This window comes from Neltuma alba, unplaced genomic scaffold (genome assembly GCF_004799145.2).
Source record: "Neltuma alba isolate B1F8T4 unplaced genomic scaffold, ASM479914v2 tig00012732_pilon, whole genome shotgun sequence".
Lineage (NCBI taxonomy): Eukaryota > Viridiplantae > Streptophyta > Magnoliopsida > Fabales > Fabaceae > Neltuma > Neltuma alba.
The window spans coordinates 230,562-246,882 of NW_021637152.1; the positions used below are offsets into that span (position 1 = coordinate 230,562).

General features: G+C 34.4%; 1 protein-coding gene across 1 annotated transcript; it reads right to left on the minus strand.

Moving 5' to 3' along the window:
* Positions 1-1,770: 1,770 nt before the first annotated feature.
* LOC114730440 (nuclear-pore anchor-like) lies at positions 1,771-14,935 on the minus strand. The gene is made up of 11 exons (XM_028917523.1): positions 14,901-14,935; positions 14,483-14,570; positions 13,993-14,172; positions 7,270-7,431; positions 5,449-5,628; positions 4,726-4,884; positions 3,840-3,998; positions 3,304-3,483; positions 2,738-2,917; positions 1,940-1,996; positions 1,771-1,857 (listed from the first exon to the last, which is right to left on the minus strand). The coding sequence occupies exons 2-11, from the start codon at positions 14,546-14,548 to the stop codon at positions 1,771-1,773; spliced, it is 1,410 nt and encodes a 469-aa protein (XP_028773356.1). The 5' UTR covers positions 14,549-14,570; positions 14,901-14,935.
* Between the last annotated feature and the right edge of the window lie 1,386 nt (positions 14,936-16,321).

Here is a 16,321-nt window from a genome sequence, read left to right on the forward strand (position 1 = left end):
AATATCCAGACGTTCTTCATTTGCTTTGTCACTCAATTCAAGCCATCCCCATGGTGACGTGAAGCAACTTTACTCCATGGTGAGAAAACATGGTCATCTCTTGTATTTTTCTGAGGTCCCTTCTAATCACTTGTGAATAGTAGCTGTGTCTTGGAGTTTCAAATAGTGGTTGATTTGTTGAATCGTTTTCTTTTCTGGAAAAAGAATCATTTTTTTTAACTTCATTTCGCTTTCATCATTCTATCGTTCCTTTCTTTGCATTAAATCTAGAATGATTGCTAATTTTTGGATGTTAATCTTTTTTAAATATAAATATAAAATAAACCCCTTGTAGCTCAACATTCCTAATTATGTTTGCAAATCTAATCCAATCTCTATTTATCTTGTGGTGTTTCAAGTTCTTCTCCTATTTTTGTTGGTGAACAGGCAAGGCTGGATTACAAACTACTTCTCCGGTTCTAAATATAAGATCCTTTTTGTAGTGTAATTTATACTATAAAAAGAGTTTTATATTTAGGACCGGAGTAGTACAAGTTGTTTTTCTCTATATAGAGATGCTTTTATGGTAGAGATCTCCTCAAGTATATGTTAAAATCGATCCAAATCATTCACTGAACTCAAAGGTAGTGCAAGTATTAGGTTTCTTTTTAATATGATGATCGAAGATGATAAGTACAGACGGGGGAGTTGCGATGTGCAAACTCTATATTTATAGATATATAGTATATGACCTTTATTTGTTTTACCTTTTGATGACTTTGTGTGTGTAATATTTTCAAAAATTAATAAAAGTGAGGTGTTTTTACCTTTCAATTAAATATAACGTTATCAATTATACCGTAACGCAAAGAAACAATCATGGCTAAGTTACACACACATTAACAGATGTTATTATTCCGTCCAACTACCTATTTAATCATTAATTCAATCATACTAACAAATGTTTTTCATGTCATAATATTTTTTCCTTATAGAACCTTTATTAATACAATATTGATTTACACATTATAATATTATGTATTGATTGCGTTTCAATATTGTTATTACTAGAGGAAGATTAATGATTTGCCAGCAATTTTTTCATATACATCGAATTATAAATCATTTACCTTAACATGCATTTATGCTCATGCCGAATTAATATATATTTTTAATTTGTGCATGATATTTGGTCCTCATTAACATGATTCTTAAAAAGAAAAGAAAACAATTAGAATTGATATCATTGGAATATGACATATAGCTGCATCAACCAACCCATGCATGGCATGGGGAAAAGTTTCTAGATGATTAAGAAATGTATAAAATGGAAGTTATTTATTACAGTAGAGAATATGTTTTTCTTTTTTTTTTTTGCTTCTTCCAGTGCGACGCACAGGATAATCCACGATCAACCATGACATGGCTGAAAAATGTGTATCAACATTTTGCATCCAATGCCTGGGAACTCTAGATTAACACAATATGATAATTATTGGCTAATACTACTACATAATAAACTTAAGGTTTACACAATATTAAAAAAAAAGCCTTAACTTAAATAAATGGGGGGAAAGAAAAAACTCTTGGTTTCCAAGCTTTCCGTGCAACGCACAGGAGTAGCACACGCTAGTTTAACAAAGAAAAAAAAATCCATCCACATTGCATCATCTTCAAAGCACGATGGAACGAAAACTACTGATACATTAGTGATATACACACACAGTTGATAACAAAGTAAGAGAATGAATGAAACAGATGGGTTGGATTTGAACCTAGACATGTCCTTAGTCATCCAGGAAACAGTTTGATGCGGTGGGTTATGTCCTCCCGACATATAGGACATGTGGAAAGCTCCACCCCACATTCTTCACAGGTCTGCATTAGAATCACATATAACCCATCATTCTCACTACGCAAAGGGAAAAGGCAAAGAAACCATTCTGGTAGAATTATTTACCATGTGTCCACATCCAAAGGCCATGTCCTTTACATTGGTCAGACAAATTACACAATCCTGCACATCATTGCAAATGCAGTTTTTCTTATTCCAGGTTTAGGATTGTTACGCATACCATAAATACTACCACGCAGTTTGCCTTTTGATTAATCTTTGGAGAAACTCTAACATTATATAATAATGTCCTTGGGAAAAGAACAAAGAAATCCATCTTACCAAAATAACTACTATAATAGGTATCAAACAGAAAGCTCAATGCAAATCATTCGTAGCTATTTCATCAGATGAAGTGCTTTAAATGTTTGGTATCAATGTTTTTCCATAAAATATAGCATGTACATAACCATTTTGCTAGATAACAATCTTATGATGTTTGAGTTGTAAAATTTGTCAATGTTATAGATAGAAGTTTATGACTTAACCTCAAACCAATCAGAAAGATGCTTCTTTTGACTTTCAATTGTGAAACAAGAAACTTATAAATAAGCTAGGCCCACACATAGTGAGGAAGAAACAGTAGTCGTAAGAAGCAAAATATTGACAATCATCTGAAGATTTGATTTCCTTCTCAAGAAGTGTCTTGCCAGAGGAGTAGATTGGGATAAGAAGTGAAGTTATTAGGTAGATCCACTATTTAAAACATATGTCTATTAGCCTAATCACGGATAAAAATCTAAGCATGACACATGTAAATTTCATTGAAAAAATTGACTAGCAAACTTACGATGATAATTTATGATCAGTTTGTTTTTGCAAAAAGAATCTTGATTTTTTTTTTAAAAAAAAAAATTTAACTACCTGGGCAGCGGCAGAACTCGATGATGCAGCTGTGGCAGCATTAAGGGCATCAGCTAACTGTAGTTCTTTTTCTTCAACCTGTCTCTTGGCACTTTCTCTTATCTCCTGACATTGCAGCTTTAGCAACTGCACCAGGTCAAGCTTTTCTTGCAAATCTTTCTTCGCCTTCATCCATTCGTCCTAAACATAAAATGTTACAAATTAATGGTCACTTGGATACTTTAGTCCATCCTAAAATATTCCTTTATGAGCACTTAATATATTATTATAACTGCTCCATCAATAATAAAAATCATTAGGTGAGGAGGCAAATCTTAAAGCCAAATATGCAGAAACATTAATTTTGACTTAGGTTTAAGAGCAGCACAGATACAAAAGCAATCTATTATCATCCAGCCCGGTTAGTGATAAGATTTTCACAATTTCAGAGTTTAAAATTCAATGTAAATGAGTTCGTAATGTCAATTTGTCTAAAATATTATCAACACACACACATATATATAATAATTTTTTTTTTGGTTTTGGGGGGGGGGGGGGGAAGGAGGGGTTGTGGGGAGAGTCAGTACCTGAGCAATGTCAGCATCATTTCGAGCATGCTCAGCTTCTTTTCGAGCATCCTCGAATTCTTCAGTTGTCTCTTCAACTTGTCTCATGGCAATTTGTCTTGTCTCCTGGATATCCAACTTCAGCAGTTTGATAATTTCGTCCTTTTCCCTCAACTCTCTCTTCACCTTGGCCCATTCATTCTAAATATAGAAGTAACCAATTAATACCCATCCTCAACAATACATTAAGTATACACAACTTTTTGTGCAATTGAACGATGTCAATATATAGTCATTTGAAGACATAATTCCGTTACAAGTAGCATTAAAATACTAGGTAACATGTAACGTTACTCTTGGAAATCCTAGAATAAGGAACTGTACAAAAACTAACAATTTCTTATCATTCATCCCTATAACTAATAATATTTTCACCATCTTAGAATTACAAGAATGAATCATATCTTTTGTTATCCCATTGATAAAGCTCCATATAAGTCCGTTCACATAGTTAATTGGTCTAGAATATGAGGCGGGGAAACCAACAGAATTAGTACCCCTGCAATGTCGGCATCATTTCGAGCATCGGTTAATTCTTGACCCATCCTTTCAAATTGTCTATTGGCCAGTTCTGCCTCATCATCTTTCTCACGTATAAGCCTTTGGACAGTTTTTCGTTCTTCCGTCAGCATTCTTTTAAGTTTAGCACATTCACCCTGTAAAATAAACTAAACCTTTAACAGAACTGAAATGGAGTGATACCTTTGAAGTGTCAAATTCAACTTCAACGGACAAATCGGAAACACAAGTTACAAATAAATAAGGGTTAGGCATATCTAGCACCCTAACATATTTTTCCAGATACATCCAATACCCCTAAAATATTTGTGGTACATCTAACATCATAAAGTATTTTTTCAGGTGTGTTCACCAATCTAAATTATATTTTGGTACATCCAACACCCTAAAGTATTTTCTCAGGGCATTGAACACCTCAAATTGTTTTTCAATGCATCAGCATCCTAAATTGCTAAATGTAAAATTATACTTAAAAATACTTTGGGGCATTAAATACATTTGCAAAATACTTCTTCTTTTTAATTAACTATCGACATTTGACAGGGGCAAAGGTATGCTTTTAAATTGTAGAAGGATCAAAGTTACCACTGCAGGTGATAACGTTTTTATTTGCTGATAAATCAGTATCAGAAATGGAGAAGAAATTCATCTGCAGAATAAAAGAAGTACAAATATACTTCTTCTAGTTTTTAAGTATGTCTTCTATTGTGATTTTTTTTGTTTTTAAAAAAAAGTACTTTTTGAAACAAATAAGTATCAATCAAACATTATCAGCTTTTTTATGATTCAGTTTTGTAAATACACACTGAAAGAATGTTCTCTAGAACATTTATCTAGAATACGATAGACGTAACTAAAACCGACCTCGGCGATCGCAGTAGCATTAACGGCATTGGCTAACTCCAGCGCCTTGTCTCCATCTTGCCTACTGGCCCTTTCTGCCATCTCTTGACATTGCAACTCCAGCCGTTTGACATGCTCTTCCATATTGTTCAAATCTCTCTTCACCTTAGTCCATTCATTCTGAATACAAAAACATCCAATTAATAGCCATTAAAGTGCTTCAATCAACCCTAAACTGTTGTTACAGATAATATTTTAAAATTGCTCACATCAAAATGTATAATCATTTGAAAATTCAAATGACAGATAAAAGTTAGATTAAGAAGCTGTGCACAAACTGAATTTCCATCATTCAGACTCTTCTATTTTGCTATCAAATTGATTACAATTGCATGAAAGTTTGTTCATATTGTAAATTAATCCAAGATATGGTAGATAAATACTACCTCTAATTCTTAATATAAGACCTTGTTTGACTTTTATTTTGGTTCTAAATATAAGACCCCAATCTACTTTGTCTCTCATATTTATGCATTTTTTTTCCAAAGTAGTCCTTCCAACAATAGTAATCTAGCCAATACACTTGATTAATAAGGATATTTTAGGAAAGATACCACCTATTTATTATAAATAATTAACTTAACTTCTTTCCTTAATCTCCTCAAATTAGTCAACTAGCTTTTATAATTAGGACCGGATATAGTATTAGAGAATTAAGCGAGAAAATACGAACATAGTCAGTACCTCAGCGGCATCAGCATCTTTCCGAGCTAACTCGGCATCTTTTCGAGTTTGGGCTAATTCTTGATCAATCTCTTCAATTTGCCTCTTGGCTAGCTGCGCCTCATCATCTTTCTCGAGTCTAAGCCTTTGTACAAGTTTTTGCTCTACTTCCAGCATTCTCTTCAGTTTAGCACATTCACGCTGTAAGATGAGATATGAATTAATAACAGCATGGAAGTGATCCAGTTAAACTGTCATACCAAACCCAAATGGGAAAAACAAAATTAGATAAATAATTATACAAATTTCTTCACCAGCTACAAACATGCGGCAACTGACATGAGTAACATCACTTCCATATGTTTACAAATTTTACTGTATTTTTAAAAAAACAAAACAAACATAAAAATCATATTTTCAAATGTTGCCTCAATCTGTAAAGTCACTAGCCGCATAATTATACCATGTTTCACTTAAGAAAGAAAGATAAGAATAAGGACCGATAATTCGTTTTTCTAAATTTTTCTGTATATTTCATAATTACATATATTTGCTTTAAAATGATGGAAGGATGTAATTTCCCACTGAACGAGGGAAGCATAAGTAAGTCACGTGAAATGGGAAGGGACAAGGGCAAGAGAGAGACTCAAGGATGAGAGTAAAATTCAAGAGCAACGGCATATTCAATTTCAATTTAATAATCAAAGCTAAATATAAGTGGGGAACCCTAGGGTTTTTTATATCTAGGAATAATAAATTAATAATAATCCTAATATTCAAATACCTAATAAGATAAATCTCAGTATCTTAAATAAGCCTTAATTAACCATCATCCCATATTTCATCATTTCTCCCTACCCGAAGAACTTGTCAAGTGACGCATATTTGATTTCTCACTTTATTTATTAATTTATTATTTTTATACTGAATAATCATGTAAAATATATTATATATTTATATCTACAATTTTTTGGATTAGTTTAATTACACAACTTTGTGAAAATATAAAAAACATTTGAATTTAGTATATAAAAATTTGTAATTTAATTTGAAAAATTAAAGAAATGAAAATGTTAAAGTTAATTTCAAAATATTTCTAAAATAAATATTGATAAGATGGGTCGGCGGCCGGACACTAGTTTGCAAAATGCCGACCTGCCTTGAGGCGGGCTAGAGACAAGGCCCAACTTGCAGCGAGTTGGCTGTACCGCCTATATGATCCTCAGCCCCAGAATGCTTGTGGCGGAAGAAACAGCTTAAAGCGTTGAAAAATAGCTGGAAAACGCAAATGGGTTGTCTGCATGTGAGGCCGTGTGGTGGTCGTTGGCCATGAAACTTTGGGAGCTGGCCGCGTTCTTGCCAATGGGGACATGGGGGCGGCGGTGCGACTATCTAATGTTGGGACAATGGATGAACAGGCTCTGGCAGTGATGCTTGCTGTGGAGCCTTTTGAGTTTAGGGATGATTGGCTATTTTGAAAAGCTCAAGCTCACAGAAGGAAGTGGGAACACTACTGGAAACTGATACTGATACTGATTGATGAGAAACAGGAAAGAAAGGAAGAGAGAGAAAGAGAGGGACTCAAGGAGAAGAAACAGAGTACAAAAATTCAAGAGGAAAGGCAAATTCAATTTCAATTCATAATCAAAGCTGAATACGTCCAATTAAAAAATTGACCAAATGTTGATATTTGATGAAAAATCCAGTTCCTTATTTGTTGAAACTTTTGGAAATATTAGCAACAAAATCATTTGAAGTTTCTGCGGATTAAGATGACATGAAATATTAAAAGGTGTAGACAAACTCAGACGTATGTAAATGAACAACAGAAACAAGAAATACCCCAGCAATTTCAGTAGAAGCATGAAGGGCATTGGCTAGCTCTCGTTCCTTCTCTTCAACTTGCCTCATGGCATTTCGTCTTATCTCATCACATTCCAGCTTTAGCGATTGACAAAGCTCTTTCTCCTCCTGCAACTCTTTCTTTGCCTTAATCCATTCACTCTAAACATAAAATTATTTATTAATAACCATTTAAAGAGCTTCAATACATCCTAAACAATTCTTTAAACGCAAAAAATACATTATTGTAATTGCTCCTCGTTAATATGTCGAACCATTTAGAAAGGAGAGTCAGTTATTAGCAGAATTCAAGTGACAGGCGTCACAATAGTGCTAGGATCTAGTCTATGAAAGGAGCACAAACCAAATGCAAAGAAGGAAAAACAGGGAAAGAGGTATAAAAGAACTTTCATATAGCATACATAACGAAAGCTGGTGATAGAGAGAAAAGTGAAAATAAAGCAGAAAGCTAATTACCATGACCTAACCAGCACAATGACAGAAAGGTAATTTTAATAATAACCTCATTCTAGGACACACCTTGACCTAACCAGCAGATAGTCCCAATTACATTCTTCATATTTTCTTGCCATGAGAGCTGACACTTTTCCCATCATATTCCTATCACTATTTCCCCATGTAAATCGACCTTGTCTATTGGCTGAGAAATGAAAATGAACCTTGTCATCAATGTTGGGCTAGATACTCAACAAAATTACAAGAAACACATGCATAACCCAATCTTCCCCCCGGACAAAGTTCCTTCCAACTGGGGCATAAAGAAACAAGTGAAGACCTTCAACGAGGAAAAACCAAGTCACTTAACTTCAACTTGCCATATTAGCAATTAATGAATTAAATACCAATCTGATAAGGAGGAAAGCACACAGTAGAGAACAGAAATGTCTTCCAACAAATAGCTGCTATGCGCGAAAGGTCATCCTTTGTTTTTCTGTTCGGTATTTTTTCTGTCTAATATTAGGCTTCTTCTCTCTTTTCTTATATTTCTTCTTCTATATTTTCCACAATCTTCAGGGGAAGCCTGGGCTTCATATATTTTCCCCTTTAATCTCTTCTCTGCATCCCTCTCTCTCTATTCTCTTTTGCTTTATAATTTCTTCTTCTATTAGCTCTTGGATTTCAAGCTAAAAGCATTGGATGTTTTGCAAAAAAGCCCCCCCCCCCCGGGGGGGGGGGGGAGGGGAATGGCAGACACCTTATTACAGACCAGTCAATTCATCCACGATCCGGAGTAAAAATAAACATCCCCTCGAAATTTCAGACCCATGTGAATTGACAATTGAAACATCTTGTAGCGGCATAATTATTATAATTGCAGAAAAATTGCCTTAATGTTCTACAACTCTGACTCAGTCTGATTCATGCAGACACTCATTTGACTGATCCTACTGTTGATGGACCCCCAATCTTTGTTGCTTTTGTCCAGACAATTGATGAGAAGAGAGTGATGCTATTCATCTTACACCAAAAACGGTAAAACAATAATGTTCATATGTTGGCAGCAACACTGGAAATTTAATGGTTTTGAGTCGCATTGCAAGGACAATGTCCTTAAGAGATATTCCACAACCCCTCCGTAATTCAAGAAGCAGCACTCTCCAGATTAAGCAAACCTTCTTGCAAAAGAGCAAGGTGATAGAACAGCAAAAGTTGGAAGAACGTAGGAAAACATTTTCAGAGGAGGGAGAAGGATGGCAATCACTTATGTGGTTGACACTTCCGCAAGCACCCTTTGCATAGGCACCGAAAGGACACACTGAACAAACACAGATTTTGGATGGCCAAGAGGCACGCTGAAAAAGGCGACCAGTTGTAATGCCAAAGAGGACAAAAATAATCTAGTAAATGATGCCCAATCTGAATCTAACTCTCACACAGAGGGGAGATCACTAGTTTTCAACTGGTTTTCCCTCCCGGCAGCCCGTTGTTGAGTGCGAGGCACACCTTCCTTTTGGCCCATTTACTTTCCCATGGTTACTTGGTTTCGTATATATACTTGGTTCTCCTCTCTACAAACCAGCGGGGGACTTTGTTTGTCACGCCTACACATACTACAATGCACGACACCATATCCCCCCTTAAGAGCTACAGGTCCTTTCTCATGGGAAAATGGCACACCGAGAGAAAGGTGACTTTCACGACAAACTTTTGGAACCTTAAACCTCATCCTAACCAAACAAAATCGCACTGTCCAGGGTCTCTATTCGACGAAGTTCCTATCCGTAGAATCAAATCATAATTCCTACTTCCTATCGTATAGCTATTGTGCACAAATAGAAATTTTTCGTCATTCAAATCGGTAGTATAAATGGTTTCATATTTCTAAAGCAAAAGAATCCTGTATTTTGCCTTTCAAAATGATCACAACTCCTTGTAAATAAACTGTGACACTTTGTTTATTTGTCTGAAAAACGACAGGCAAATATTTTAATATAAATGAAAAAAGATATCAAAACGAGTCAAACCTCAGCAAGATCGGCTCTAGTAGCAGCACATTCAGCATTTTTTCGAGCATCATCTAATTCTAGACCTATCTCTTCTATTTGTCTCTTGGCCGCTTGAGCCTCGTCATCTTTTTCAAGGGTAAGCCTTTGGACAAGTTTTCGCTCTTCTTCCAGCAATGTCCTCAGTTTATCACATTCGCTCTGTAAAATTAGCTATGAGTTCAACATACCAAAAATGGAGTGGTGAAAAAGGTATCACATTCAAATCGAATGGGGAAAACATTTCAATCATCAACAAATAACAATCTGTATATACATTCACAGCTTACAAACATAGAACGAACCAATATTAGAGTAACATCACCTTCATCTTTCCATGAACTTTGGCAAAGCAAAATTTATCCCTCTCAATATGACTAAAGCCAGCTTAAAAATCAACTTATTTACAAATGCAGCATCACCCTTTATAAAATCCCATGCAACATAATTACATCATAGTTAGTCTAACTATGAGTGAAAAAATAAATAAGCATGCGTTCATTTATTTATTTTTTCTATTTGTCTTTACTAAATGCAGACATTTGCTTTTGATTCACAGATGGATTACAGACAGAAAACACCAAAAAAAAAAAAAAAACACAATCAACAACATAAACACATGAAACACAAATAAAAGCCAACCATATACTAATTTCAAGTATGCACTTTTTAGTGACTTAACAGAAAAAAAGTGCTTCTCAAAATAATTGACCAAATGTTAATCTTTGATGGCGTAACACGTTAGAAAATGCTAATATTTTCTTTTTTAAAAAAGAAACAAATGAATATTGACTATCCCTCTATCTTGCCTAAATTGCAAAAACCTCCCCTCTATTTTGAAAACGCATATAAACTTCTCTTAAAATTAAAATATATGTTACACAAACTTCTTTTATATATTTACGATTTCATTTTCATCCATCCAATCTTTAATTAACCGTCAAGTTTAACTCTTAAATTTTTTTGGACCAAAATACCCTTTCTTAACTTAAATCTTTATAATACATATATTTTCAAACTTTGTAATACAATATACAATTTATTAATTTTGATTATGTTATGAAATTTCATAATTTTAATTTTTCATCAGATTTAGGGAGACTTATTTAAAGAATTCAAAGTGCTGGATAAACCTTAATCCACTAATCAAATTTTCAATTAAGTTTTTATGCCTATATTACTTAAATTACTTATTGTGGCCCCATATCATAAAAATATTAAACAAATAATTATTTACAAAAATAAAAAATCAAATTCTTCAAAAACAGTTCTAGTGAAAATTAGAGATTTAGTATTATGAAGGAAAATTAGTAAATAAAAAATATTTTTGATATAATTTTTAAATAAAAAAATCTTTTTAGAATATTCTTAAAGTAATTACATTTGGACTTAAGTATATGTTTTTAAAATAAAGGTGAAGTTTGTGTAATTAAAGGAAAATATAAGGGAGGTTAAAGTATTTTACTGAGAAAAAAAAACTTTGCAAAGTTTATCTGGATTAAAATACATCTTTCAAGAGGAAAAACTAAAATAAATATATTACCAAAAAAAAAAAAATAAATACTTTGATATAATAAAATTAGCAACAACAAATACCTCAGCAATTGAAGCAGCGTTAACGGCATTGGCCAACTCTAGTTCTTTATCATCAACCTGTCTCAGTAAACTTTGTCTTGCCTCCTCGCTTTCTGGCTTTAGCATTTGCACAAGCTCTAGAGCTTCTTGCAACTCTCTCTTCAACTTATCCCATTCATTCTTAAAAACATAAAAAGATACCAATCAATAGCCACTTAAGTACTTTAATATATCCTCAATAATTCTCAATGGGCTTGTAGTATCTTGTAACTGGTCGCATAAATGCACAGAATCATTTGCAGAGGTGATTAGTTGAATGGCATATAAAAACCTTGGAAGTCTCAAATTTAAGAGTGGCACACAAATAAATTTGTCATACAACCTTGTTAGTCTAAATATAGCGAAAATTTAAAATCGAAGATGAAAGAATCCTGCATCACAATTACTTGTAAATTTATCCCCAAAAATATATATATATCAATATTATATAAATTTGAGCCTCAGCAACATCAGCTCTAGTTGTAGCATATTCAACATCTTCTGTGCCTTAGTTAATTGTTGGCTAATCCTTGTAGCAGAATGATAGTATAATTGTAGAAACATTGCCTTAATGCTCTACATGTTTGACTCAGTCTGATTCATACAGATCCTCATTTGAGTGATCTTACATTCGAAGGACACCAAATCTTCGTTGCTTTTGCCCAAACAATTGATGAGAAGTGAATACTAATTCTTCCGGTAAATCCAGACAGAACTTCACTGGTTTTTACAACCAAATCATTAAAACAATAACATTCATATCCCTCCTTAAGAGCTACAGGCCATTTCTCAAAGGAAAATGGCACACTGAGAGAAAGCTGACTTCCATGACAAACTTTCGCAACCTTAAATCTCAACCTAACCAAACAAAATCACACATTCCTGGGTCTCCATTCGAGGAAGTTCCTGTCCATAGAATCAAATCATAATTCCTACTTCATATCATATCGCGCTATTATGCATCAATAGAAATTCTTCGTCACTCAAATTGATTGTATAAATGTTTTCATATTTTTAAAGCACAAGAATCCTGTATTTTGCTTTTCAAAATGATCACAACTGCTTGCAAATAAACTGGGCCACTTTCTTAATATTTTGATATAAATGAAAAAAGATATCAACAGGATTCAAACCTCAGCAACATCAGCTCTAGTAGCCGTACACTCGGCATTTTTTCGAGCATAAGCTAATTCTTGACCTATCTCTTCAATTTGTCTCTTGGCCACTTGAGCCTCGTCATCTTTTTCAAGTATAAGCCTTTGGACAAGTTTTCGCTGTTCTTCCAGCAATGTCCTCAGTTTATCACATTCGCTCTGTAAAATTAGCTATGAGTTCAACATACCAAAAATGGAGTGAGGCAAAAGTGTATCATATTCAAATCAAATGGGGAAAAAAGTTTTCAATCATCAACAAATAACCATCTGTATACACATTCACAACTTACAAACATCAAACGAACTAATATCAGAGTAACATCACTTTCATCTTTCCATAAACTTTGTCAAATCAAAATTTGTCCCTCTCAATATGACAAAAGCCAGCTTAAAAATCAACTTATTTTCAAATGCAGCATCACCCTCTATAAAATCCCAAGCAACATGATTATCTCATGGTTAGCCCAACTATGAGTGCAAAAATAAATATATGTCTTCACTTATTTATTTTTTTCTGTTTGTGTTTACTAAATGCAGACATTTGCTTTTGGTTCACAGACGGATTAAATTTTTCCACTCTGAGAGAGAAGCATAAAATTAGTGTTTAGTTATAGAGCAATATTATAGACAGAGCCCAAAAAAAATCAACAACATAAACACATGAAATACATATAAAAGCGAACCATATACTTTATTTCAAGTATGTACCTTTTAGTGATTTAACAGAAAAAAGTGCTACTCAAAATAACTGACCAAATGTTAATCTTTGATAAAGGCACCTGCAAGATAATTTGGTGTAAACCTTGCTGCATCTTCATCGCAGACTATTAGCAAATGCTAATATTCAAAAGGAAAAAAAAAAAAAACTTTGCAAAGTTTATCTGGATTAAAATGCATCTACTATGGAGGAAAAACTAAAATAAATATTTTAATATCATAAAATTAGCAACAACAAATACCTCAGCAATTGACGCAGCATTAACGGCATTAGCTAACTCTAGTTCTTTGTGGTCAGCCTGTCTCAGTACAATTTGTCTTGTCTCCACGCTTCCGGGCTCTTGCAATTGCACAAGCTCTAGAGCTTCTTGCAATTCTCGCTTCAACTTAACCCATTCATCCTTATAAATATAAAAAGATACCAATCAACAGCCACTTAGGTACTTTAATCTATCCTAAATAGTTTTCGAAGGGCTTGTAATATTTTATTATAACTGATCACATAAATACATAGAATCATTTGGAGAAGAGATTATTTGAATGATGACACATAAAAACCTTTGTCAAATTCAAGAGTGGCGCACAAATAAAGTTATCATGCAGCCTCGTTTGTCTAAATATCGTAAAAATTTTAAAATCAGAAATGAAGGAATCCTGCCTTACGATTCCTCGTAAATTTGTTGAAAAAAAGGATAATAAAATTGGGGCGGGGAGGGATCAAGTCAAGCCAGAACCTCAGCAACATCAGCTCTAGTTGTAGCGTACTCTACATCTTTTTGAGCCTCGGCTAGTCGTTGGCTCATTCTTTCAATTTTTCTCTTGGCCATTTGTGCTTCATTTTCTTTTTCTTGTTTAAGCCTTTGCACAAGCTTTCTCTCTTCTTCCAGCAGCCTCCTCAGTTTAGCACATTCACTCTGTAAATTTAAAAACAGCTCCAACCATAAGGGAGTGATGAAGTTGAATTATCACAATCAGTTCACATGGAAAAGCAAGACACAATTATCAATGCATAATCATCTATATTTCTTCACGAATTACAAGCAAGGAAGGAAAAAATTCCACCGTGAAAGAAGCATAAGATTAGAGTTTCTTCGCAGACCAATATAAGATCCCCGCCCAGAAGGGAGGGGAAAAAAATCTTTGGAACAAAATCAAGATAAAAAGTACTGACATAATCCAAAAGAAGCATATTCATAAAATAAAAGAAACACCAACAAATCATACCTCAGCAGCTGCAGCTGCATTAAGGGCATTGACGAATTCTACAGCCATCTCTTGAACTTGTCTCATCTCATGGAACTTGTCTTGTCTCCTGAAGTTCCAGCTTTGGCGATTCGATTAGCTCTTCCCCTTCTTGCAACTTCCTCTTTGCCTTAATCTACTCATCCGAAAATGATATAAAGGTAAAAGCCAAGGACATTGTTGTGAAATGAGGGCCAGGGCCCATAGAACTCGATGTGCGTATCTAGATAAAGACACGTAACAAGAGTGACAATAAAATTAATTGCACAAAGGGGGGGGGGGCAAAAGCTTGTGTTGATCAGTCTCAACGATCGTTACAGGTTTCGATTGCAGAGCGCATCAAGCAAGTAATGCAGCTGAAATATTATAAAATATTGAATCTACATAAGAAAATACTCACGACTGCAACTCTTTAATTGCAGTTTTGCGGTTTCTGCCACTCTTGCGTCTTGCCTGCGAAAAAGCTTTTAACTATTATGTCAGTGGAAAGCTTAAAGCTGGTGAAGCTTCCTGTTTTTCTGGTCAATAAACTGATGAAGCTTCCTCAGTGGCGACTGAAGCTAGAACAAAGTGGAGAATCAGAACTAGCAACTGTAAGTAAAGCATACAAGAAGAAAGGGAAAGGCAAGTAGTGGAGAAAAGAAGACGACGACTTGGTGTTGACGTTTCGAGGAAGGAAAGTCTGGCCATTTCATATTGTGAAAAAGATTCCCTAATAATATCAAGGAGGAAAGAGAAAGTTCAGATGCTTGTGATTGTTTTGGTCAAACAAGCACAGCTGCTTATGATTGCGCCTCATCTTTAATCAGAATTTTTTTTTTGGTCTTAAGATGGAGAGTTTTTTTCTAAAATATTTAGATAAAAACTAAACCATAATTTTAAAAATAATTTTATAATAAATAACATAAATATGTTGAAAAATTTGTCTTAATCAGCAAAAAAAGTGTTTTTAGAAATCACTTTTATAAACATAAGTAGTATGGTATAATTTTGCGTTTAAAATTGTTAATTAAATTGATATAATCTCATCCCAGTTTAACTGTTAAGTTGCTTAGTTAACTAACAATCAAATTAATTTTAGATGGTATATCACATGTTTACGAGCAATTTTTTAAGGATGAAAAAAAAAAAAAGAACTTGTGACAAAAACGTATGCCTTGCTTAGTAGCATAAAAATAGGGAGACGGGAAGCAAAATTAGAAGTAGAACCAAAATTTGGCCATTTAGGAGGTGTTTGGATAGTTTGAAAAGTGCTTCTCAGAAGCAGTTTTCTGTAAATCGAGATAAACTCCTCCTCCTCCATATATTTATAGACCGTAAAATCACTTCTAAAACCATGGTTTAGTTTTTATCCAAACACCCATTTAGTTGAAGCACTCCCGTCTCAGTTCCATCAAATTTGGAAACTTCCGCTTCTTTAACCCTCCATGAGAACTGAGTTCCAGTTCCATGAAATTAGAACTCAGATCGTTTTGCCCTTCCCCCGTCCCATCTTCTTCCTCTATCTCTCCCATCCCAACCTTTTCTGGTCCTCTACCGGTGATGGATCTCTACAACGACGGCGACATGGTCGATGTTGGCATGTCTTTCCCAACGAACGCAACTCCGACCTCCGGTAACGAACGCGACTCTATGTTCTTCTCCCTCCGCCAATGAGCTTGACCTTATCGTTGTCTCCTTACAGCAACAAACGCAACTCTGCCAGGCGTTGGGAAATGCTTCGATTTGAGTTTGGTTCTTCAAATCTGGCTCAAAATCTAGTGAGAAAAATATTTCTTACCCTTGTTCACTGTCTTGATCATTACTTTAAAATTACATAAT